We start from the raw sequence: 23,555 nt of genomic DNA, 5'->3' as shown, positions 1-23,555 counted from the left end.
AGTTTATTTAAAAATTTATTTTCCCTCTTAAAGCTTTTTTCGAAAATTTTTTTAAAGGAGAGATGGTAGAGGTGAAAATTTTTAACTAAACCTTACTATTTCATTTCATGCTTATATCATTCCTTGATGATAAATGTCCACCTTGGCTTAACCCATCTTGTAGGTATTTAGTTGCTGTATACTCTTTGGGTTTGGCAGGTATTAAAAGCTGCTTTAACGGATACTGAGTAATTTGATTCTCACTTTCTTGTAGTTCCTTGCCAAAACATGTTTCAACATGTTGCAGAGGTTTTTCTTGATGCGCTCTTGGAATCTTAAATCTATTACTTAATCTTGGTAATTCCCCCAGCTCTACATCATTTGTCTTCCAGGAGGTGCTCTTGAGCACTGTTCAAGAGAGGAGGAGTTACTGAAACCCTGATATCCATTGGGGAGGTAGTGATTGTAAATTTGACTTTCAGCTAAAACAGTTTACTCATTATCATCACTGTGGAGGTTGGAGCATGCCTGAACCTGTTTCTGTTTCAGGCTTTACCTGAGGGAAGCATAGATGGCTCTGACTATTAATTAAACTCTAAAGTTTTTTGTAGGATCTGAACTTAGGGATAAGAAGTATCAAGAACCGCATATGGATATATCGCATTTGTGTAGGGCACTCTGATACGTGTGTCTTTTTTTTTTTTTACTTCTGCTGGCTGCTATTTTGTAAATCTTAAAGTGAGAATTTTCTACTTTAGAAGAGATTTCATGGTTTTTTTTTTTCCTTTTAGATTTATCAGCAGACGACAATTTCTTCACTGCCAAAATGACATCATTTTCCACCTCTGCCCAGTGTTCAACTTCTGACAGTGCTTGCAGGATCTCTCCAGAACAAACCAATCAGGTAAATCATTTTTAGGCATTCCTAGTTTTCTGTAAGCTTTTAAAAAATTGAGTTGGAGCATGTAGGTGACTTCACTTACTAGGATTTTATGTAGAGCAGAATGGATTATTTTTTAAATGCCATATTAGGGAAACTAGGAAATGGTGTCAGTGCTCAAAATTTGAATTGATTATTGATTAAATAAAGATGAGGTTACAGATTGCTTAAAATACGGTACATTTTGAAAACTTGTGTTTTAGAGTATGGGTGGCTTGTGGAGAATTTGGGGTCAAGTTATATGTTTTCTGTTTCTCTCACTTCATTTTAACAAGCTTGTTTTCTTTAAAAATTAATTTTAAGTTGTAAATATAGCAAATACATTCTTATTAAAAAATCCAATTTTATAATGTATTTATAAAGTATTTATCTATAGGGACTCCTTGACTGTCTCTTCTCTTCTTCCCCCAAAGCCCCCTCCCCCTAAGACAACACTGTTATTAATTTGGTGTGTCTTGTTTCAGATCTTTTCCTCTAACATATAAAAATACATAATTTGGTCTTGTGTTTTCATAAACATTGCACAATATGTATAGTATTGTGTACCTTAGTGTATGATAAAGGTGGAATTTGGATTTGATGGGGGAAAATGTGGCTTATGTAATAGATGGTTTTGATGTAATTGTCCATCTCTGGAAGGAAACAAATGAAGACCTCAAACTTTGTACAAAAACAAATTCCAGGTAGATGAAGATTTAAATGTAAAAAGGGAAATAATATTAGAAGAAAATTTAGGAAATGCTTGTGAAACTTTAGGATGAAGGGGGCCTTAAATAAGACAAAACCAAAGAGGTGGTAAGAGGAAGAGAGAGACAACTTTGACCATAAAAATTTTAAAGATAAAATTGTGTGGCTAAAGACAGACTCCACAGAGTCAAGAAATGTCAGAGTCACTATCCCATGTGTGTTTATACCACATCTGATTTATCTGCTCACCTGTCGGTGCTATTTGGGTTGTTTCCATCTTTTAGCTATTGTGAATAATGCTCCTGTGAACACTGGTGTACAAATACTTGTTTGAGTTCTACTTTCAGGTTTTTTTGGTATATACCTAGGAATGGAACTGCTGGGTCATACGGTAATTCTGTGTTTAACTTTTTGAGGAACTGTCTAACTATTTTCCACAGCAGCTGAACCATTTTATCTTCCCACCAGCAGTAGACAGGGGTTCCAGTTTCTCCACACGCTTGCCAATACTTACTTTTGTTTCCTTTTTTCTTTTTATCTTGGCCATCCTAGTAGCTGTCTTTTGAAAATGGGATTTTTCAGAGAGGTGACAAGTAGTTAGTCTGATTATCTGCTATTATTGTATGTATTGGAAGATTGTATGTTATTAGATGGTAAGTATCTACCAGGGTTTGTTAAAAAAAAAATGAGGTTTTCTTGTTCCCTAGGGTTTCAGAAACCAATCTAGTTGGAATATAAATAGCAGGTTTATTTTATGTTTATATCAGGTACGACCAAAACAGCCACTTTTGAAGATTTTGCAGGCAGCAGGTGCACAAGGTGAAATGTTCACTGTTAAAGAGGTAAGCCATCAAAGAGAATTCTCAGTTATAAGAACAGCTGAGAAGTAGAGGCTGATGAAAATAAAAAAAGTAGAAGCTGATGAGTATATAGTTCTGAAATCAGACCCAAGAAAGGAAATTCTCTGCCTGAGGTACTAGAGAGGGAACTTTTGCTTTGTTTTAAAGACCATTGAGCTAAACTGAACTTCATATTTCCTTTAAATATCCTTTTGAAGTATGTTGTCAGCCAAACATAAAATTAACCGTTAATTCATTGATCTCAGTTAAAATGCAAAGCGTGTACAAGATTAAAAAATGACACTGTCTATGATTTATAGGATGTACTGCCAGGCAGGAATTAAATGCAGTAGTTTTTCATTATAAATGTGTCCGATACTCTTCTGAGCACTGTGAGTTATTTCAAACACTTATGCATTTAAATAACTTATTTAGCATCTAAAGGATGCTAAGGAGAGAATTTTCAAGCAGCCTCCGTGCTGAGTTGGGGGCCCGGCCTCGAGCTCGATCGCGATGATCTGAGGACCCATGAGATCATGACCTGAGCCCAAACCAAGAGTTGGTGTTTAACCAACTGAGCCACCCAGGTGCCCTGAAGTATGGAATTTTCTATCAATAAGGTTGTTACGATGAATTACGCTATCTCCTTCAATCTCATGGTAGAGTTTTCCTGGGTTAAGAAATTAAGTACATATTGGTCAGAGAGAATGTTTTACTGGGGAAAAAATTAGAGTCCGTTTACGTGAAGCTCTCTATTATGAATTTTGACCCTATCTGGTGCATAAATAATTTCTTAAATTTTATTTTTAAATATTGGTTCTCAATATGTACATTGAGGCAGTATGGTATAATAAGAGTAGTAATTATGTACACATTGTTAATTTTTTATTTTTTTAGTTTAATGCATTTATTTTTATTTTATTATTCTTTTAAGATTTGATTTTTAAATAATCTCTACACCCAATGTGGGGCTCGAGCTCATAACCCCAAGATCAAGGGTTGCAGGCTTTACTGATTGAGCCAGCCAGGTGCTCCTAGTTTAATGCGTTATTTATTTATTTATTTAGATTGATTGACTGATTTATTAGAGCGTGCAGGTGAGCATGCAGGTAGGAGGGAGGGGGCAAAGGGGGAAGGAGAGAGAGTGCTAAGCAGACTCTGTGCTAAGCCCGGAGTCCAGTGTGGGGCTCGTCTCACAACCTGAGCCGAAACCAAGAGTTGGACGCTTAACTGACTGCCACCCAGGTGCCCTTTTTAATGCATTTTAATAGTAAACTTACAGGAACAGCACAGAAGACAGATAACATTAAAAACACGTACTTGCATGTAGGACAACTCAGAAAAATATAGTGAATGGATGGATCTACCATATGATAAAAATGCTACAACACCATACAGTTACTGTCAGTAAGAAATTTACTTGTTTATTTTATTTTTATTATTATTATTTTTTAAAGCTTTAATTTATTTATTTGACAGACAGCAAGAGAGGGAACACAAGCAGGGGGAGCAGGAGAGGAGAAGCAGGCTTCCCGCCGAGCAGGGAGCCCAATGCAGGGCTCGATCAGGACCCTGGGATCATGACCTGAGCCGAAGGCAGACGCTTACGACTGAGCCACCCAGGTGCTCCAGAAATTTACTTGTTTAAAAAAAAAAATCCAGCGCACCTGGGTGGCTCAGTTGGTTAAGCCTCTGCCTTCGGCTCAGGCTCAGGTCTTGATTGCAGGGTCCTGGGATCAAGCCCTGCCTCAGGCTCTGCGCTCAGCGGGGAGTCTGTTTCTCCCTCTCCCTCTGCCACTCTCCTGCTTGTGCTTTCTCTCGCGCACGAGCTCTCTCTCTCTCTCAAATAAATGAATAAAATCTAAAAAAAATAAAAAAAAAATCCGAATTGTCCAGAAAAATATAACAGGTTTATTTATAATTGTTATGAAGTTGAACTGCTGAGACTTGTTCACTGAAACGTTTTGACTTGCATGGATGCCTTAGATCCCTGCATTTATATTAAAAAACTCACACATGAATGAAAATGGAAAAACTGCCAATACCTGATTTCTGTCCCCTATTTTTCCACTTGTAATCATATACTTAGTTACTTTTTGATCCCATGGGAAAAAAAATATCTAATGTTCAGAACTACCAATAGGAAGAAGAATTTTTTTTAAAGAATGAAATGGTTTCCATCATAGCGGATTCTTAAGCACGTTCTCCATGTGTTGCGTGCTAGCTGGATAGATGTCTTTTGGCATAATTGTTACATGTTTGGTATGGATGGCAAACAGTTTGGTGTCTTTAAAAAGGCCCACCAGACAGGCCTCACTTGCCTCCTGCAAAGCACCAGTAGCTTCACTGAAGCGGAGATCTCTTTTGAAGTCCTGAGCAATTTTTCGCACCAGATGTTGGAAAGGAAGTTTGGGAATCAGAAGTTCAGTGGACTTCTGATGTCTAATTTCACGGAGTGCAACGGTACCCGGCTGTAATGATGAGGTTTCTTCACCCCTCCAGAAGAGGGCACACTCTTGCAAGTGGCTTTTTGTAATCAGTTGCTTCCTCAGAGCTTTACCACCGGTTGATTTGCAAGTGGTCTGCTTTGTACAAGCCATAGAATAGAGACCTTACTTACTCCCCCTTCTCCTTCATCTGGAGCTCGGGGAGCTAGAGACTGTGATGGTGCGGCAGTGGCTGCAAACAATTATGTACACGTTTATAGGGTAGATGATCTATACTGTCTTAGAAGATCTTATTTTGTATACTTAGAGTGAATTTATTTCTTCTGGAAGTTGGACAGATATAAATATAAAACTTCCTCCTTTTTCTTCCAGTGGATGCTCTTCCCCATCTTATTTCCCCCCTAGATATTTGATTGTCTGGGGTGAAATGTTGCTTGGTATAGAGGGAGCTTAGGAGCATTATTGTACCAATATAATGGGAACAGTGTTGGAAAAATCTTCTGTGCAGATATCTAATAATTCCTGAGAAGTTGGGACCTAAGGATAAAGATAGCTGCTTTGGTCTGCTTGTGATCTATGACAGCAAAGTTCTGACTGTCATTAAGTGAACTTAATTATTAAGCCTTTTAAAAAAATCTGCATAGAGAAAACATTAGGAAAAAATAGATAATTTAAAACTTGAATCATGAACTTGTCTGAGTTCCTTCCATTTTTGTGAACTCTGAAAAGAGCCAGATAAATTTTTATTTGATAGATACTAGATTCTATGTTTTATGCACTTACAGTGCTGATGGCTTATTAACCATTGTACTTTTTTTGCCAAAAAGGAATTAAGTGAACATGCGTCAAAGGCATCTTGTAGTTATGTGTCCCTGGACTTGGAAAATATTTTTAAGACCCAGGCACATTTAAGGTTTATTACTTCTAGTCATAGAACAGACCTCTTTATTTGGACTGGTGAGAAAATTTTTGAGGGGATACTAGGTAAATTCAACACTTGTTCTCGTTGTCAGACCACTACATCTCTCTTCTAAAAAATAAGAGTCTCTTGATGTCCAGCATGATAATAAATGGATGAACCTAGTAGTTGGGGACAACCATCTTGTTGTAGGACTCCTTACACAAGCACTGACAGTCATGCTAATATGTGTTTTCTCTTTTTCTAGCTAACTTCCCTTATCTTACCATAACTAATTTGTGTTCTTTGGAGCTGTTGGACAGACCTCTTTATACTGTTTTATTGCCCTGCAGGTCATGCACTACCTAGGCCAGTACATAATGGTGAAGCAGCTTTATGATCAGCAGGAGCAGCATATGGTGTATTGTGGTGGAGACCTTTTGGGGGAACTACTAGGACGTCAGAGCTTCTCCGTGAAAGATCCAAGGTAAGAGGAGTGAGGGTTTGTTTGTCTTCTTGGGTGCTTATCTCTAACCACTCAGTCTCCATAGGATATTAATGGTTATTTATTCCTTTAGTCAATCAATATTCAAGGGCCTACATATGTCAGGTAACCTTTGAGGCCCCGAGAACGTGTTAGTGAGCAACAGTCTTGGATTCTGCGGAGCTGAGAGAGCAGTGAGACAGTAGATGCTCTTCCCCGCCTTAATCAGGATATCACACCAGCACATGGTAAAATTATACTGTGGGTGTTACAGACAAGAGGCACATGAAGCTGTGTTGGGGGTGGGATTTAGGGTCTTAGGGGTCAAGGTACGGTTCTTGAGGAAGTGCTATTTGAGCTGAGAGCTGCAGGATAGTGAGGAGAGAGAGGCGCTCTAGGAGAGTGTTGGAGAGCTTCTGGCAGATTGAATATCATGTGCAAAGGCCTGGGTAGGAGGAGCTTGATGTGGCTAGGTTAGAATTTTGTGAGGCAGCTGTTACAGAGAGGAAGAGTGAGCTGATGAGAGAAATGTAGCATTGCTGGGCAGTTTGAGGTCGAATGATGGGCTTCATAAGAATCACAGTAGAGGGGCGCCTGGGTGGCTCAGTCGGTTGGGCGTCTGCCTTCAGCTCAGGTCATGATCCTGGAGTCCCGGGATCGAGCCCCGCATCGGGCTCCCTGCTGTTCAGGGAGTCTGCTTCTCCCTCTTCCCTTAACCCCACTCATTCTCTCTCTTAAAAAAAAAAAGGAAAAAAAGAATCACAGTAGAGCTTCTCTGACCTGTTGTGTGACTTTCTCCAGCTGCATGGGGCGTATATGGTTGTTATAGAGTCAAAAGCTAATTAGTAATTGAGAAGCCAATGTTTTCTTTCTATAGCTTTGTGATGACTGTTTCTTCTGAGCTCATTTTGTCTTACTTTGGTAAGACTACCTTCCACCCCTTCCTCAATTAAAATTGTAAAACTTAATTCCTAGTGGGAAGGAATGGTCTCCAAAGGAAATCTTGTGTTACTGTTAGCTAATTAAATAAAATGTAAATTAATTAGTTTCTTAATGGGGGCAGAGTAACACAAGCACTTGGACATGAATATCTTGACATTTAAATAATTACAAACCTATTCTGGGGAAAACATTCTGCTTCTCCATGCGTTATAGAGAAAGTTGGAAAATCACGTATCAGATAGACATGTAACGTTTTAATGGAAAACCATGAGGTTATTAATATATTTTTTTTTCTCTCTGACAGCCCTCTCTATGATATGCTAAGAAAGAATCTTGTCACTTTAGCCTCTGCTACTACAGGTACGTCACATCCTATTTCTTCAGACTGTATCACAGCTTTGAGCTCAAGGGGGCAAATGATGGGAAAACGAGGAGGATCAAGATGGAAATGAAATGCTGTGTTGGCATGATTGGGAGGGATACCTGTCATACAGAATGTTACCGGGATGTTAACTTTTCACTGTGAAAAATTTCAAACATACTGAAAATAGATTAGTATAATGCCCATCTCTTAGACTTAGTAATTGTTAACACTTTGCCACATTTGCTTCATCTGGACATACTTCTTTTTTTCGTAATTTTATTATTATTTTTTAATCTGGACATACTTTTAAAATCTCTAACACATAAAGACCTTTTTCCTTTAAACATAACTACAGTGTCATTCTTACACCCAACAAAATTAATAATAATAAAGTAAATAATAACTCCATAATACTCTCCAATAGCCAGTGTATATATAGTTTACCCCCAGTCATCCCAGAAATGTCTTTTACATTTGGCTTGTTGAAATCAAGATCCAGACAAAGTCCACACATTGCACTTGGTTGATGTGTCTCTAAGCATCTTTATAAAACAATCCTCCTTTTATTTTTATGTCATTTATTTGTTGAAGAAATGAATCATTTGTCCTATAGAATTTCCCAAATTCTAGAGGTTGCAGATTATATTCTTGTGATGTTGTTTAACGTGTTTGTCTATTTCTTCTATTTTCGGTAAGCTGGTAATGCTTGAATAGTTTCAAGTTTAAGTTTTTTGCTGAGAAGGTGTCATAGGTGGTGCTTTGTACATCTGTTCCATCACATCCGAGTTATGTAAGGTCCACTTGTCCCTCTTTCAGTGATGTTGATTCCATGGGCTCATGTGGTGTTCCTCTGATCCATCTGTTTGTCAGGGTTCCCCAAGAACCTTTCACCTAATGGTTTTAGCTTTCTGTTATATGAATGCCAATTTGTCCTAACACCCTTTGCTTGATTCCATATATTTTAAATACTGCCTTTTGAGTTTATTAGGTAGGTGCAGGAAGCGGGCTGCTTTGGGCTCTGAAGTATGATGTGTTAGAGATCAATCAACTGGATATAACTTAAATGTAACCCTGTCTTTTACTCATTTCCAAATAATGAAACTTTTTTTTTTTTTCTCCATTCCTCTGTGAAGCCCTTTTGTGAGCTTCAAATTAGATTTTAGGTAACCTTATCCTTTATTTTTATTTTTATTTTTTTAAAGATTTTATTTATTTATTTAACAGAGAGAGACACAGTGAGAGAGGGAACACAAGCAGGGGGAGTGGGAGGGGGAGAAGCGGGCTCGATCCCAAGACCCTGGGATCATGACCTGAGCCGAAAGCAGACACTTACCGACTGAGCCACCCAGGCACCCCTAACCTTATCCTTTAAAGAAAGCCCAAGTTTGTAATTCTTTCAGATTGGTTATCTTTTAATAGTTTAGTGAAACAAATAATTGAAAAGAATCCATTCCTAATAAAGATTTATGATTTAACGTGAGAGCAGAGAGACTGCTTTTGTATTGAAATGTGATTTTGAACTTACATTGAATTTTGGAGCCTGTTGACTTCATTGAGCCATTTGTCCACTTTGCCCACTTCAGCCAGCTGTAAATTTCTGTTGAGTGGGAAGGACTTGCAAATAATATGGTGCTTTATTGAAATTCAGTCACTTGTGAAATAGTAGGGCTTTCCTGGGATACTCACTGCAGGCTTGAAATACACAGAGGATTTTATATTTGCTGATCTGCTCTTTCAGTAGCATTTGTTTTCTGATTGATCTGTTCTCTGGATAACTCGAGTGGGTGTAATTCTCACTTTTCCTCTCTCTCTCTCGCACTTGCAGCATTTAACATGCCATCTATTAAAATGAACAGTTTGATAACATTTCAGTTGATCCTCACAATAACCCTGTGAGGAAGGGCTGCAGATGATGAAACGGAGGGGTTTTTTGTTTTGTTTTGTTTTTGTTTTTTGCTTTTTTAGTAGAATGAGTGATTTGTCCAAGATTAGTTGCCACTGATAATTGATAGAACAGATATTTCTGACTGACTGGTTCTTGCTCTTTTCATTGTACTACACACTGATGTCATAACAGAATTTGCCCCAATTTTTTTGAACACATTTTTCTCTCTGAACATTAAATCTTTAAAACATTTTATTTGTTCTTAAACTTGTCACTTTGAAATAATTTTAGTTACAAAAAAGTAGTAAAAGTATAATAAAGAGTTCCAAGTATTCTTTACCCAGATTCCCCAAATGGTAACTAACATCTTATATAACCGTAGTACAATATTCAAAACCAGAATATTGCCCCGAAGTAATTATGATTGTCTGCTCTTGACTTGCACTTGCATTGGTGCCTGTAGTTGGTTATCTCTGTTGATCTGAATAAATTGGGTTGCATGTGTTTTATTTAAAAGGACAAATGAGAAAAATGTTTTCTATATCATCTGTTGTACACCTTTGTAAGTGAGTTAAACCTTTTATTTTGATGGTTGAGAAAGTATCATTGTTTAAAGTAAAGGTGGTTGTTTAGGAATCATTTGTCCACATCTCCACATGTATACCAACAAAATGAAATGTATATGACAAAATTTATTTTACAATTCCTTTGTACATTGTGGTTTTCCCAGATAATTTTTTTGCTTCTAAACGTTTTATTTATTTTTTTTAAAGATCTTATTTATTTATTTGAGAGAGTGTGAGAGAGAGAGAGAGCTTGCGCGCACGAGTGGGGGTAGGGGCAGGAGGAGAGGGAGAAGCAGACTCTCCGCTGAGCAGGGAGCCTGACGTGGGGCTCAGTCCTAGGACCTTGAGATCATGTCCTGAGCTGAAGGCAGATGCCCAATGGACTGAGCCACCCAGGCGCCCCTGCTTCTAAATGTTTTAACCTAAGGAAGATAGTGAGGTGTTAGAACTATAAATGACAGTAAGCAAGTTGCTTTATTAAAGAAATGCTTTATCTGCATCGTCTCGTTAGTTGATCTTTGAAGATCACTGCGGTCAGAAAATGCTGTCTCTTAAACTTCTCAGTATTCTCCATTTACCTATAAAAATGCTTGTAGAAGTCATGCTCTTTATAATTACAATTTTGAAATTGTTTGCTTTGTGCAAAACAGCTGAATTATCAGACCAGTTGTAGGATCCGTATTCTTTTCTCTGGCAGTCTTTATTACGTGAGGATGAGGTTTTCCTTAAGTGTCTTATCTCTGGACCTGATAGTAGTTAATGAACCCAACCCTTGGTACACTTATTTGGGAACATTTCCGTTACATATAACCTCATATAATGAGCAGTCTAGGTTACTAAATTCTCTGCAGTTTGTCGTTTTCCTATAGCTCAGTTTTCATCTTCTGTTCTGCTTGAAAAGTTTCCACGTCCTCGAAATACATTTCTCTCAGACTATCTAAGAATTTCTCTCAGGTTATTGTTTTCTTTGCTTCTCACTGGCTTTGAGAAAAACTTTATCTGCTCTCCCTTCCTTCTTAGGAGATGTTTATAGTAAATGGGAAAAATAAAACTTGTTAATTAAAAACAACTACTCTATATTCAGGTTATGGGAGTTTAAGCCAGGAAATCATCATTGACACTTTAGAATATAAGTTTCCATGAGGTGCTATTGTGTGATGAAGGAAGTGGGGGAAATCCCAGATTTTCAGATTTCATAACCCTGTATAACTTTAACAGTTGAAAATAAAAATTAAAGGCCAAACTTTTTTTGCTGTTGTTTACAAGTTAGGCAGATTGAATAATAAAAAACCTGTGGGAATAGATAATAAAAGATACTCTTCATTATTTCTTGGTTGGAATCACTTTCATATTAAAATTTGAAAGTTTGCCATGAACATTTTTTAGTTATTTTTCATTTTCTCCCAGATTACATTTTGGTAATACATTTTGAATATAGCCTATCATGGTCTTTGCCATTTTTACCAGTTTTGATTTTTCCCTTTTGGATGAGAGCCTTGTCCAGCCAACACGGAGAAGTACATTTTTAGGGAGCAAACCTGGCTCCAGGGTTGTTTGCTGAGGTCCTTTTTATGTGGAAAGAATGGTTATTACCAGGGAAGGTTTTCCTTTTGTTTTACTTGCTATCCAGATGCCGCTCAGACTCTCGCTCTCGCACAGGATCACAGTATGGATATTCCAAGTCAAGACCAACTGAAGGTAAAATCACCACACGGTGACTTCTTTTGTTGTACAGAGTGGCCCCTTCTCTGTACCTATGGATCTTGGACTCCCAAGACCTTTCTCTGAATGTGGTAAGAATTTAATAAGAAAGGTTCTTGGGAGTTCACAGACCAGGGACAGAGTGAAACTTCTCTGTTCTGCCCATAACAGAGTTCCAGTCTCTGAATCTTTCTTTGGGATGTAGCACTTCTGATCTTCAGTTCCTCCAGTTGCATTTCCTTTGGGGTTTGTGTATGCCTGTGTGTGTGTGAGGTCTATGTATATAGGTGTTTGAGAAAACTGCTTTATTAGATTTTAACAGGCTTTTTGCAATTAAGTTCATGTCAGGCCATTCTTAAATCTTCTCCAGACCTGGGAAGACTTTACGATCATCTTGGTATATGCTGAGGGTTTCACATGTTTTCTGAATTATGCCTAATTTTGTAGTAGAGAGGCTTTACATCCAGAGCCTGTTTTTAACAGTGGATTTTGGCCTTTTGTGCAGATATTTCTTTCCCCCCCCAGGTTTGGGATTCTCTTAGCTCTGCTCCCAGTGGGTTAAGGAGAGATGTTGCCTTTATTTGATGATTGTTGTGAACTTCAGAGATCTCTTTCTTGTGTGTAACCCATTGTGCCGCACACTAACTGGTGAGCCAGAATGGAACTGCTACATCCCCTGGTCTCAGTCATTTTTACTGCACTAATAGACATCTTTCCCTTTTTCTTTCAGCAAAGTGCAGAAGAAAGTTCCAGTTCCAGGAAAAGAATGGAAGAAGGCAATATTCCTACACTGCCTACCTCACAACATAAATGCAGAAATTCTAGAGAAGGTAAGCTTTGGATTAAGGCTATACATTTTTTTTTTTTCTTTCTTTTGTTGATGACTTGTAGAAATGACATTTATTCACATTAAGCACTGGCTGTAATTGAGACCATTCTGTAGACAACTCAAAAAATAATACTGCACTTTCTTTGCATATGAAGTAGGAGGGGCATATGTCATACTTACTTCTCATTCTTTTCTAAAAACTTTTTCTTTACCCTAGTGACCCTTGTTAACTTTGAGGAAGGTGGTAGTGCTCTTTCAGCAACCTGTGTTTACTGGGATGGAGCAAGACCTGTCCTTTGGCTGGCATGCTAATAGAAGATCGCTACAGATTTTTCAATTTGCCACCTAGTAAATCACCTGCCTTGGCCTTTTAAATATGGACATACTTGTATATATTCAGTCTGGTTAGGATTTTTATTTTGATCTGTCTGCTTGAGGCAAAGGCTAATTTTTGTAGAGTTTTGAAGTTTGCAAAGATGATGCATACTTAGTCTGTCAGAGCCAAGAATGAGACCTCAGAAGCCTAGCAGTTCCTTTGCTCTTGGATGATAGTTCTCAGGTCTTTGCCATCGATACTGGATATGCTATGGTCAGGTTGAATGAGTTAATCGATGTTTTGAAAGTTTTCCCCAAGCTCTGCTTTCTAAAGTATCTCCTAAAATTTTTTCTATACAGGTATATAAAATCATAAATTACTCAGGTATTTTATGGCATGATAGTTTCTAGTTTCGGTACTGGCTCACACTTGGAGCAATGGCAGGTTAGGCCTCTAGCAACATCTCAGAAAGTGATGCTGCTGTAATTGTCTTAGATGTTTAAAATTGAATCAGTTTATCGTGCAACCGAATTTTGAGCTACCTAGTCACCTTGGAGTTTATTTCAGTCTGTATGGTATTAAATGTGTAATTTCTTCTTTAAATGCAGGTCCTTGCTTGTTTGCTACTCAGAAATAAAAAAGAATAGCCTATTCAAGAGACTGTATTTAGTTTGTGCTGTAAATTTTGAGAATAAAGAGCTTAGTATTTTCAGGAAAGTGTGTAGGTAGAAAGGACAGACTTTGTATACATGGAAAGGATATTTCTGTTCCCTTTACAAGATGTTAGAGGACTTGAAGAGACGAGGATAACTTTAATATGGCATCATCTCAGGAATTTGGGTTTCGATAATTGTAGTAATGAGTAAGTGAAAAGCTGAACTTTCCCCTGAACTTAATGGGCAGGGTTCAACATAATTTGTAAGTAGATAAGGTAATCTTTTGTTCTGACAGGGACCCATTTATTGCAAGTTTTCAAGCACGTGTACCTCAACACATTTAAGCACCTGTGGTTGCTATTGGTGTGGCTGGTGCATTGGGAAGAGGTAGAGGAGAGTGAGGAAGTAGGGAAAGAGGATAGCACAACAAAAAAAAGATTGGATGATGGGATGTTGTGGTAGCACCATACTTACGTTAGTAATCACCTTGAATGTCATTTGGATGTACAACACGAGATCTTTTACTTGGAATATGTGGTGCCGCCTTATGTTTTGGGTTTGCAATATTTCTAGATCTTAGATAACTCCAAAAGAGAGCCCATTGATCCAGAAAGGACATAGGTATAGATTTACTTAGACAACCTAGAGTTCAGTGTTTTATAATGGTTGTTACCTATCCAAACATGAATTCGTGAGAAACATCCCTAAATACGTAGCAGCGAGACTGCCTTGACAACCTTGTGGATGCCCCTTCGGTCCGGACTGCCTTGCTTCTGTCTTTAGGTTCAGCCGCTCTGCTGCCACCATTTGCAGTTCATGGATCAGGCCATTATCGGGCATCATGTACTAGAGCAAGTCTTTTCTTCAGTTAATGCCGTGGTGTGAATGTTTAACATGGCAGTAAATAACCATTTCGAAATCCTCCTAGAACCATGTCATTGTTTGGATGTTTTCAGAGTTTAGATTGCTTGATAAATGATCATCTGCTTCTAGTGTCGTTACTTGCTAATGAATGAGGCCTAAATTTGAGAAGAGGTCTGGGCTCTGTGACTGAGATATTTGATTTCTGTTTCTTTCGTACTGGCTGTAGAAATTTCTTTTTACCTGTCTTATAAAAGAGATTGTAATGTTACAAAGCGAGTTTTGATTCTTAGTGTTGTGTACATAGTTACTGTCCTTTCCATTTGACTGCTGTAGATGAAGACTTCATAAAAAACTTAACGCAAGATGAGACATCTAAGCTGGACCTTGGGTTTGAGGAGTGGGATGTAGCTGGGCTGCCTTGGTGGTTTTTAGGAAACCTGAGGAGCAACTATACACCTAGAAGTAATGGCTCGACTGATTTACAGACAAATCAGGTAAATGTCACATTTGAAGAGGAACTTTCTGTTGTTTTTTTTTTTTTTTTTTGAAAGAGTAACATTCTTGGTTACTCTTGACCACACATTGCATTCTGTAAGAATTCTCATTCAGCGCTATGACTTTAAGTACCATCTGTGTGCGTCTGCTGCTCAAATCCGTATCTGCAGCCCTGACCTCTTTTCTAAATGCCCAGCTTCTATATTCAGCTGCCTGCTCCACACCTCCACTTAGATGATCTGACATTTAACATGTTCAAACCAGAGCTCTTGATTTTATTTTTAATTTTTTCTAAACATTCCTTTACGGCCTTTCCTTTTTCACAAATCTACCTTCTATCCAGTTATTCCAGCCAGATCTAAAGGGATAGCATTGATTTCTGTATCTGTCATATGCCACATGCAGGTTATCAGTTCTTTATCCAAAACATATCCAAAATCTGACGACTTTTATTACTTCCGGTGTTATACTCTAATTCAAACCATAAGCATTCTGTTCCTTTATCTTATTTTATATTCTCTCTTGCACTTCTCACTTTGAAAAACTGTTATTTTGTTTATATATCTATTGCCTGTTTACCCTTACTGAAATGAAAGTCCAGGGCTTTCACATTATTCATCACTTTATTCTCTTACCTAGTTCCTAGAACAGTATCTGACACGTAATAGGAATTCAGTGAGTATTTGCTCAGTAAATGAATGGATATAGAATAGTGGCAAAATAATACGTTTTCTCTTAGGAATAGTATAGAAAAGCATGTCATAAAATACCCATAGATGCGGGGGGCCTGGGTGGCTTTGTCGTTAAGCATCTGCCTTCGGCTCAGGTCATGATCCCAGGACCCTGGGATCATGACCGGAGCCGAAGGCAGACGCTTAACCATCTGAGCCACCCAGGCGCCCCAGAAAGAAGGTTATATTTAAAGTCGTTTAGGAATTCAGAAAGAGTCAGGACAGAAGATTTGAGTTACCATCAGTATTTCTTATATTTCAATAAACATTGTTTTTTTTAAAGATGTTATTTATTTATTTGTTTGTTTAGAGAGAGCGAGAAGAGGGAGAGAGAGATCTCAAGCAGACTCTGTGCTGAGTGCAGAGCCTGACATGGGGCTCGATCTCATGACCTTGAGATCATGACCTGAGCCAAAATCAAGAGTTGGATGCTTAATCGACTGAGCCACCCAGGTGTCTTTCAGTAAACATTATTGGCCATAAAGGAAATAATATATCACAGTTAATAGAATGTTTTCTAGGTTCTCAGAGTGTCACCTTTGGAAAGGAAATTTTGGGAACGGGTTCTGTTTAGTTGAGCAACTATGAGTCTTTAGCTTTTAAGCTTTTTGGTACTATTTCTCAGGTCTTATACCTGATTTACTGTTAAAATAGAAAATTCCTTGCCAGGCTCCCTATATCCATTCATTAGTTTATACATAGTTAGGTGCCAAGTAGTTATCTGTTGAATGAATAGATGTCCGCCGAAGAAAGGCTAGGTGTTTTTTGGAGGTATGTGAGGATATTGAGTTTGGGGTTCATTTCTCTTGGTTCAATGTCACCAATAAGCCTCTGACTACAAAAACTCACATTTGTTTTTTTCTATTAGGATATAGGTACTGCCATTGTTTCAGACACCACAGATGATTTGTGGTTTTTGAATGAGTCTGTATCAGAGCAATTTGGTGTGGGAATAAAAGTTGAAGCTGCAGACACTGAACAAACAAGTGAAGAAGTAGGAAAAGTAAGAGACAAAAAGGTATGTTTGGAAAAATTTCACGTTGGTTGTATTTATGTGCGCATAGTATAATCTGTTCAGATCTGGTATCCTGACCCTTTGTACCACAGATGACTTACATAATCCCCCCCTTTTACTTTTATTGTTTTCCTGTATCCAGTTTTCAGGTTCACATTAAGTTAACCAACACTATCTTAAAAGTAGGGTAGGACTGCATGGGTAAAACTCCTCCTTCCTTAGAAGCAAGAAGCTGCCCCTTCCTCCTTGTCTAATCTCTCACTGTGGAGTTTTTGCTTCTGGAGACCTTGCTTTGCTAACAAGGCAAAGTTCAAAGTGGCTGTGGCAGCCTGTAGGGAAAAAAATTCTTACTTCTTGGACATCTCAGTGTCTTCCACAGTCACTCATATCTAAATGGGAATAGACAGGTGAGTTCTTCTTACATAAGTTAGAGTTTAAATAAGGGGAAAGAAGAGAGAACTCTGAATACACATAGTGTGAGCACAATAAAAGTCATATAAGCATGTGCTCAAGTCTCAAAAGAGATTGGACAGCAGATCCAATGCCTGACATTGACAAGATTCTCAGTAAATATCTATTGAGTAAGTATAACAAAACACAGATCTAAATAGGGTCATCTTTTTAATTTGAGGGATTTTCATAGTAATTTGGGTTCCTGAAGGATATTTTGATATGTTTATAGGCAGATCAACGCTTGGGTCCTGCTAGACTAGTTGTATGAGTGGCATTAGAAGGGACTCCCAAGTGGCTGGAATGAAGACAAAGGTGACATTTGGAAACTTCCATTGAGAGAGATGGAACTTAAAATAGTTGAACTTGTGTGAGGAAGTTGACATACTGAGGTTCCTATTTGTATCGTAATTGATTTTATTCCATTCACTAGATCACAAAATAGGGTTTTAATTTTTAGAATTTTAAATTCTGAGTTAGAAAATTTAGAAGACACTTCCCACATTTCTTGACTTTCTGTTTCCTGGTCCACGGGCATTTTTTTTTTTTAAGATTTATTTATTTATTGGGGCACCTGAGTGGCTCAGTCATTAAGCAGCTGCCTTCGGCTCAGGTCATGATCCCCGGGGTCCTGGGATCGAGTCCCGCATCGGGTTCCCTGCTTGGCGGGAAGCCTGCTTCTCTCTCTCCCACTCCCCTCTGCTTGTGTTCTCTCTCTCGCTGTGTCTCTCTCTGTCAAATAAATAAATAAAATCTTTAAAAAAAAAAGATTTTATTTATTTATTTGAGAGAGAGAGAGCATGAGCGGGGTGAGGGGCAGAGGGAGAAGCAGACTCCCCATCAAGCAAGGAGCCCGACGCGGGACTCGATCCTAGGACCCTGGGATCATGACCTGAGCCCAAGGCAGATGCTTAACTTACTGAGCCACCCAGGCGCCCCAGTGGGCATGTTTTTATGGGACAACCAGAGTATCACATAACTAGTTTTACTTTTGGATACGAAATTTACTTTTCATAAAATACTTTTCATTCTTCACATCTCAGTTCCTTATTTTACGTAGTGCTTTTCACTTCATTTTTTCATGCAGTCCTTATTCTTGTGAATGCCTGCATAAATTCTCAAGATAAAAAATTTCCACATTTAATGATTTGTAGCTTTTCTACTCTGCTACTGTTTATTTTCATTGAAGTCATACATACGGGTGCCCTCTTGTATTTGGTGAGCCTTCTGGGCACTTTTCAGTCATTTCTTCTATTGAGCTGCCAACTGGGTGTGCACAGAGTCATGTAAGCCATTTTCTTTTTTTTTTTTTTTAAAGATTTTATTTACTTTTTCAACAGAGAGAGACACAGCGAGAGAGGGAATACAAGCAGGGGGAGTGGGAGAGGGAGAAGCAGGCTTCCCGCGGAGCAGGGAGCCCGATGTGGGGCTCGATCCCAGGACTCTGGGATCATGACCTGAGCCGAAGGCAGACACTAAACAGCTGAGCCACCCAGGCACCCCAAGCCATTTTCTTTTCAAGTGCTAGTGATGGAGGCACAATTTGAGGTCTAAATTGAAGCTCTTCTGTCTTTTTTGCTCTCAGGTTATAGCCTCATCTAAACTAGGTGAACATTACTAATGAGATGTCTTTGCCCTCGCAGGTGGTTGAAGTGGGAAAAAATGATGACCTTGAGGACTCTAAGTCCCTAAGTGATGATACTGATGTAGAAGTTACCTCCGAGGTATGAGTAGCTAGTAAAAAAGCTGTTTTGCACCACGTGCGTTTTCCAGTGTGAACGTTCCAGCAATGCACTTGTGTTGAAGAAGGCCATTTCCCCCGTTTCTATCTTGCTTTCCTTGGTGTTAAGACATATTGGCTTCTTTATATCTTGTTAGAGGTTTTTATTGGGATTTGGAGAAGAGGAGGATGAGTTGACCTAATCCTCTCCCCACCTTGAAAGGGGTGACTTAAATGCCTGTCTGTATGCCTTTCTCCCTGCTAACAAAATTCTTTGGACGTGATGCAGTGGATACACAGAGTTATTTAAAATAGTCCTATACTACTTTCCCCACTAAACAGCCCTCCATAATCCTAAAGATAGATCTGTAAGCTACCTAAAATTCTTTCTCAAGAATAAAGATCATATTTTCACTGCTTTCTTAAAAACAAACCAGTGGGAAATGGCTTAATTTCCACACAGGTTTACATTAATGGAGGGCTAGTAAATGAAGATGTAGTATTAAGCTATTGGGTATTAGGTGTGGATTTGTCACCAGATGTGACAACCGAGGTTTAGATTCAGACATACCCCTTGCCTTTCTCTTTTCATGCTAGTTCCCCATTTTCCTTTCAGCACTTCCCTTGGCTCACTTGCTGGGAAGGGTGGTGGGGGAAGGAGAAGGGAGGGGATTTTACAGTTTGCTACCTGGGGATAGAAAAGTTGTAGGTTGTCTCTGGTGTTGATCCTCCCCCAACTCCCAGCCTGCCACTGTTGACCGTTACGGTAATGCATTGTAAATTATCTGTCTGTGCGTAGCTAAGTAATAAAATGGAATATATTGGTCCATTAAGTGTTCTTGACGATAATACAAATAGCAGAGATAAGTGTTTCCATCTTAATCAGACTTCTGTGGCTACTTGGGCCCAGAAAACCTATTAAGCAAATAGACTGTATTTCATCAAATCAAAGATGCCATTTAATTTAATAAGCCCTATTTATGTACTACTAAAGAAAAAAAAATGATGCCAATTAGACTATGACACACCATCAGTTACGAATTCCAAGTCTTTATGAAGTGCCTTTGAGATTCTGTATAGCATGAAATAGATGAGATGAGATCTGGGATCTTAAACTGGCAAGAATGTTTTGACGCTATCTAAAGACCACCAGTTTAACAAATGGTCGTGTCCCTGCCTCTTGGCCTAGGCAGTTGAGTTAGGCCTTCTAAACATGAAGTGTGCAGCCTTCATTCTGAAAGTAATCCAGTTTGCCTGTGTTAAATCACTGATCCTGTCAAAGCCAGGCAATTATCCACATTAAATACTCTTGACTTGTTCCAGGTAGCTACCTTTGCATTAAGTGAGGCATTTAAAATTCACTGAGCTCTAGTATCTCCTAATTTGAATATGGAGAAGTAGGAAAAAAGTTACCAGCATCCAAGGGCAAGAACATTCATTTTTCAGAGGGTAGGGTTTAGGCATACAACAGTTAGTGACCTCTGATCCTGAGAGCAGTGAGAGAGCATGAGTAATGTAGTAGTTTTCAAACCTCATTTTTTTTGGTAAAGATTTATTTATTTATTTGACGGAGAGCACAAGCACGGGGAGCAATAGGCAGAAAGAGAGAGGGAGAAGCAGGCTTCCCGCTGAGCAGGGAGCCTGATGCGGGGCTCAATCCCAGGACCCTGGGATCATGACCTGAGCCCTCGCAGACGCTTAACGACTGAGCTACCCAGGCTCCCCATTATTTTATTTTTTTAAAAGATTTTATTTATTTATTTGACAGAGACAGCGAGAGCAGGAACACAAGCAGGGGGAGTGGGAGAGGGAGAAGCAGGCTCCCCACAGAGCAGGGAGCCCGATGCGGGGCTCGATCCCAGGACCCTGGGATCATGACCTGAGCTGAAGGCAGATGCTTAACGACTGAGCCACCCAGGCGCCCCCAAACCTCATTTTAATTTTAGCTTCCTTTTTGCCAAATTTTATAACATTTCTTAATTAGTGGGAAGGAAAGAAAGTGTTATCTTTTCTTCATTCTTTAGCCTCTTGCTCAATAAAAGAGTAAGTTGTACAATGAGAAATGAACTAAAAAAGAAGGCAGCAGGGAAAAGCAAGCAATGTAAATTCCACCCAGACTAGACAAAATGCCAGAATAATGAATTTAACTTTCTTAAAGATAGCTATATCAAATTTTGACTTGAAATGGCGATTTTGTCACTGTCACTGTAAAACTTCTCTAGACTTTCTTACACATGGCTGTGGAATGTTCAGATGCGAGGCTAGACCACTGATGTGGAATGTCTGGACTCTCACTAGCTTGGTGAGATGATGACATATGGCCTACTCTCCCTTTTTCTCAGCTTCACGGTCACCACTACGTGAGTATTAATCGGCTGCACTTGTCGTTGTAGGATGAGTGGCAGTGTACTGAGTGCAAGAAATTTAACTCTCCAAGCAAGAGGTACTGTTTTCGTTGCTGGGCGTTGAGGAAGGATTGGTATTCGGATTGTTCTAAGTTAACCCATTCTCTCTCCACGTCTGATATCACTGCCATACCTGAAAAGAAGGAAAATGAAGGAATTGACGTCCCTGATTGCCGAAGAACCATATCAGCTCCAGTTGTTAGACCTAAAGATGTATATACAAAGGAAGAAAAAAACCCCAAACTTTTTGATCCCTGCAGCTCAGTGGAATTCTTGGATTTGGCCCACAGTTCGGAAAGCCAGGAAACCATATCAAGCATGGGAGAACAATCAGATAACCTTTTCGAACAGAGAACAGATACAGAAAACATGGAGGATTGCCAGAATCTCTTGAAGCCATGTAGTCTGTGTGAGAAAAGACCACGAGATGGGAACATTATTCATGGGAGGACAGGGCATCTTGTCACTTGTTTTCACTGTGCCAGAAGATTGAAGAAGGCTGGGGCTTCATGCCCTATTTGCAAGAAAGAGATTCAGTTGGTTATTAAGGTTTTTATAGCATAGCTGACTCCATGAATTGCAGAGAAATATTAACGGGCTAGGTATGTATCAAAATGTCAGTATTGAGCATCTCCACTCGGTGTAACCCACTGCATCTGTTTATTTATTTATGTAAACATCCGTGTGTCACAACATTTTTCTTTCTACACTTAGAGGGAATTTGAGAATGAGTTCTTTAGAACTAGATTATCAATTTGGGGCACTCCCATTAGTATGAAAAGGTGCGTTAATCACTTCATTCTCTCTTTAAAGATGAGGATCTGGGAGAAAGCAACTGTCAGTACAAACAAAAGTACTTTAATTCGTTCACTTACCCAGTTACTTGAAGATTTAGTATTTCTTCAATTAATTTTATTCCCTATTCTTTTTTTCTGTTAGGGAGTGTTCTTAGGCATCAAGATCCAAGGTGGCTTTTAGAAAAATATTAGAGCTAACAATGGAAAAAACATAAGTAATTTGATTAGTCAAGCTGTGTAATGCTATAGATCACTTTATGGTTGTAATCAGGCCACACAATTCAGATAAGCCAAAAGAAAAGTCTTGAGAAACAAGAGCATTTTTGCTAACATACCCCTGAAAGAATTTTGAAAAACTATATATAACCTTTTGCACATTTTACACCTTGGGGTATGATTAGCAAACAAAGTGTTCCCTTATGGTGAGTTGTAGACATCTGAGTAGCCAACCTAAAACAAGCTACTCTAAGGGGACGGTTTCTGTCCCTTGTGCCCCTTTCCAAGCAGTTCCTTCTCCATTTCATGGCTCTCATTCTCGGTTAGTTTTCCTTTTGCACATGTTTAATGTGACATCTAAATTTTAAAAATAAATTTAAGTACTTACAAAGGATACCCTATCCAATATATTGTATATGTGCCTTAAAAATATTTTTCGCAAAGCCTTGGAGCTGTATATTTAGCTGATTAAATTTATAGAAGAAGTCCTGTCATATAAAGTAGCAAAGCCTGTTCTCATATTAAAATTCACCAGCCGAATCAGATTTCATTTTCAGTCAGAAAATGTTTGACTTTATTTTTAATTCAGATAAATGCATTAACACATTTCTGGCACAAGCTTCTCAATTATAGTTCTAAGATAGATGAGGTGCAGAGTTTTTAACCGAAGCTCTCTTTGCTTTACTCTGTCCTCATTGTCCCTTGAGAATTTTCTGGTTTTTTTTTTTTTTTTTTTTTTTTTATTGTTGTTCTTTTGTTTGATGCCTCCAGAGGTTTTTTACATTCTGAGGCAATGCCCCGTAGTAAGATTCTAGATGGGTATGAGTCAGCCTTTCTTTTGGAAATAGGGAGTATGGCAGTTGTGAAAATGAAAATAAGTAAAGAAAAATGTTAGATCTGAAGAAGCCTTATCTGAGCACATAAATCTTAGGGCAATACATATGGAAATTGAAGATCTTTAAGCTGATGTCCTTATACATATTCCTGTCTGCTTTCCCCATGGAAAAAATCTTGATGTATGCCCAGGGGTTTGCATATGGCCCTAGAATTAACAAATTTACTGATCATAAAAATCACCTCAGTTGCTTGTTAAGAAAAGCCCAAGTCAAAAAAAACAAAACAAAACAAACAAATTTAAACAACAGCCTTGTTTCCCCCCGTGAGGGGTTTCTTTCCACTAGAACATGTGTTCTGGAAGCTGGTAAATGGTCCACAGACCACACTTTGGGAAGCCCTGCCCTGGAAGGAAGGGTTTTCCCAGTTACAAGAAGTACAACGAACAAGATTGCTTTTAGCATCATATTTAATTTCTTGAGGGGGAGTTTTGTT

At 38.6% G+C, this 23,555-nt stretch overlaps 1 protein-coding gene and 1 pseudogene across 6 annotated transcripts; one reads left to right on the top strand and one right to left on the bottom strand.

Moving 5' to 3' along the window:
- The first annotated feature begins 774 nt into the window (after positions 1-774).
- On the top strand, positions 775-22,694 carry MDM4 (MDM4 regulator of p53). 6 transcript variants are annotated; one of them, XM_021686548.1, is made up of 10 exons: positions 775-883; positions 2,374-2,448; positions 6,144-6,277; positions 7,521-7,576; positions 11,662-11,729; positions 12,463-12,562; positions 14,731-14,891; positions 16,492-16,641; positions 18,732-18,812; positions 21,202-22,694. In XM_021686548.1, exons 1-10 carry the CDS (start codon positions 806-808, stop codon positions 21,775-21,777), a joined length of 1,479 nt encoding a protein of 492 aa, XP_021542223.1. In that variant the 5' UTR covers positions 775-805; the 3' UTR covers positions 21,778-22,694. The 6 variants fall into 6 exon arrangements, with proteins under 6 accessions (XP_021542223.1, XP_044771842.1, XP_044771843.1 ...); XM_044915907.1 differs by lacking the exon at positions 16,492-16,641 and having other exon boundaries at positions 806-883; XM_044915908.1 differs by lacking the exons at positions 2,374-2,448; positions 6,144-6,277; positions 7,521-7,576 and having other exon boundaries at positions 806-883; positions 11,691-11,729.
- On the bottom strand, positions 4,626-5,045 carry LOC110577270 (annotated as a pseudogene).
- Positions 22,695-23,555: the final 861 nt, after the last annotated feature.

The sequence above is a fragment of the Neomonachus schauinslandi genome, chromosome 6, assembly GCF_002201575.2.
Source record: "Neomonachus schauinslandi chromosome 6, ASM220157v2, whole genome shotgun sequence".
Taxonomy (NCBI): domain Eukaryota; kingdom Metazoa; phylum Chordata; class Mammalia; order Carnivora; family Phocidae; genus Neomonachus; species Neomonachus schauinslandi.
This window is presented reverse-complemented; position numbering and strand designations above follow the sequence as displayed.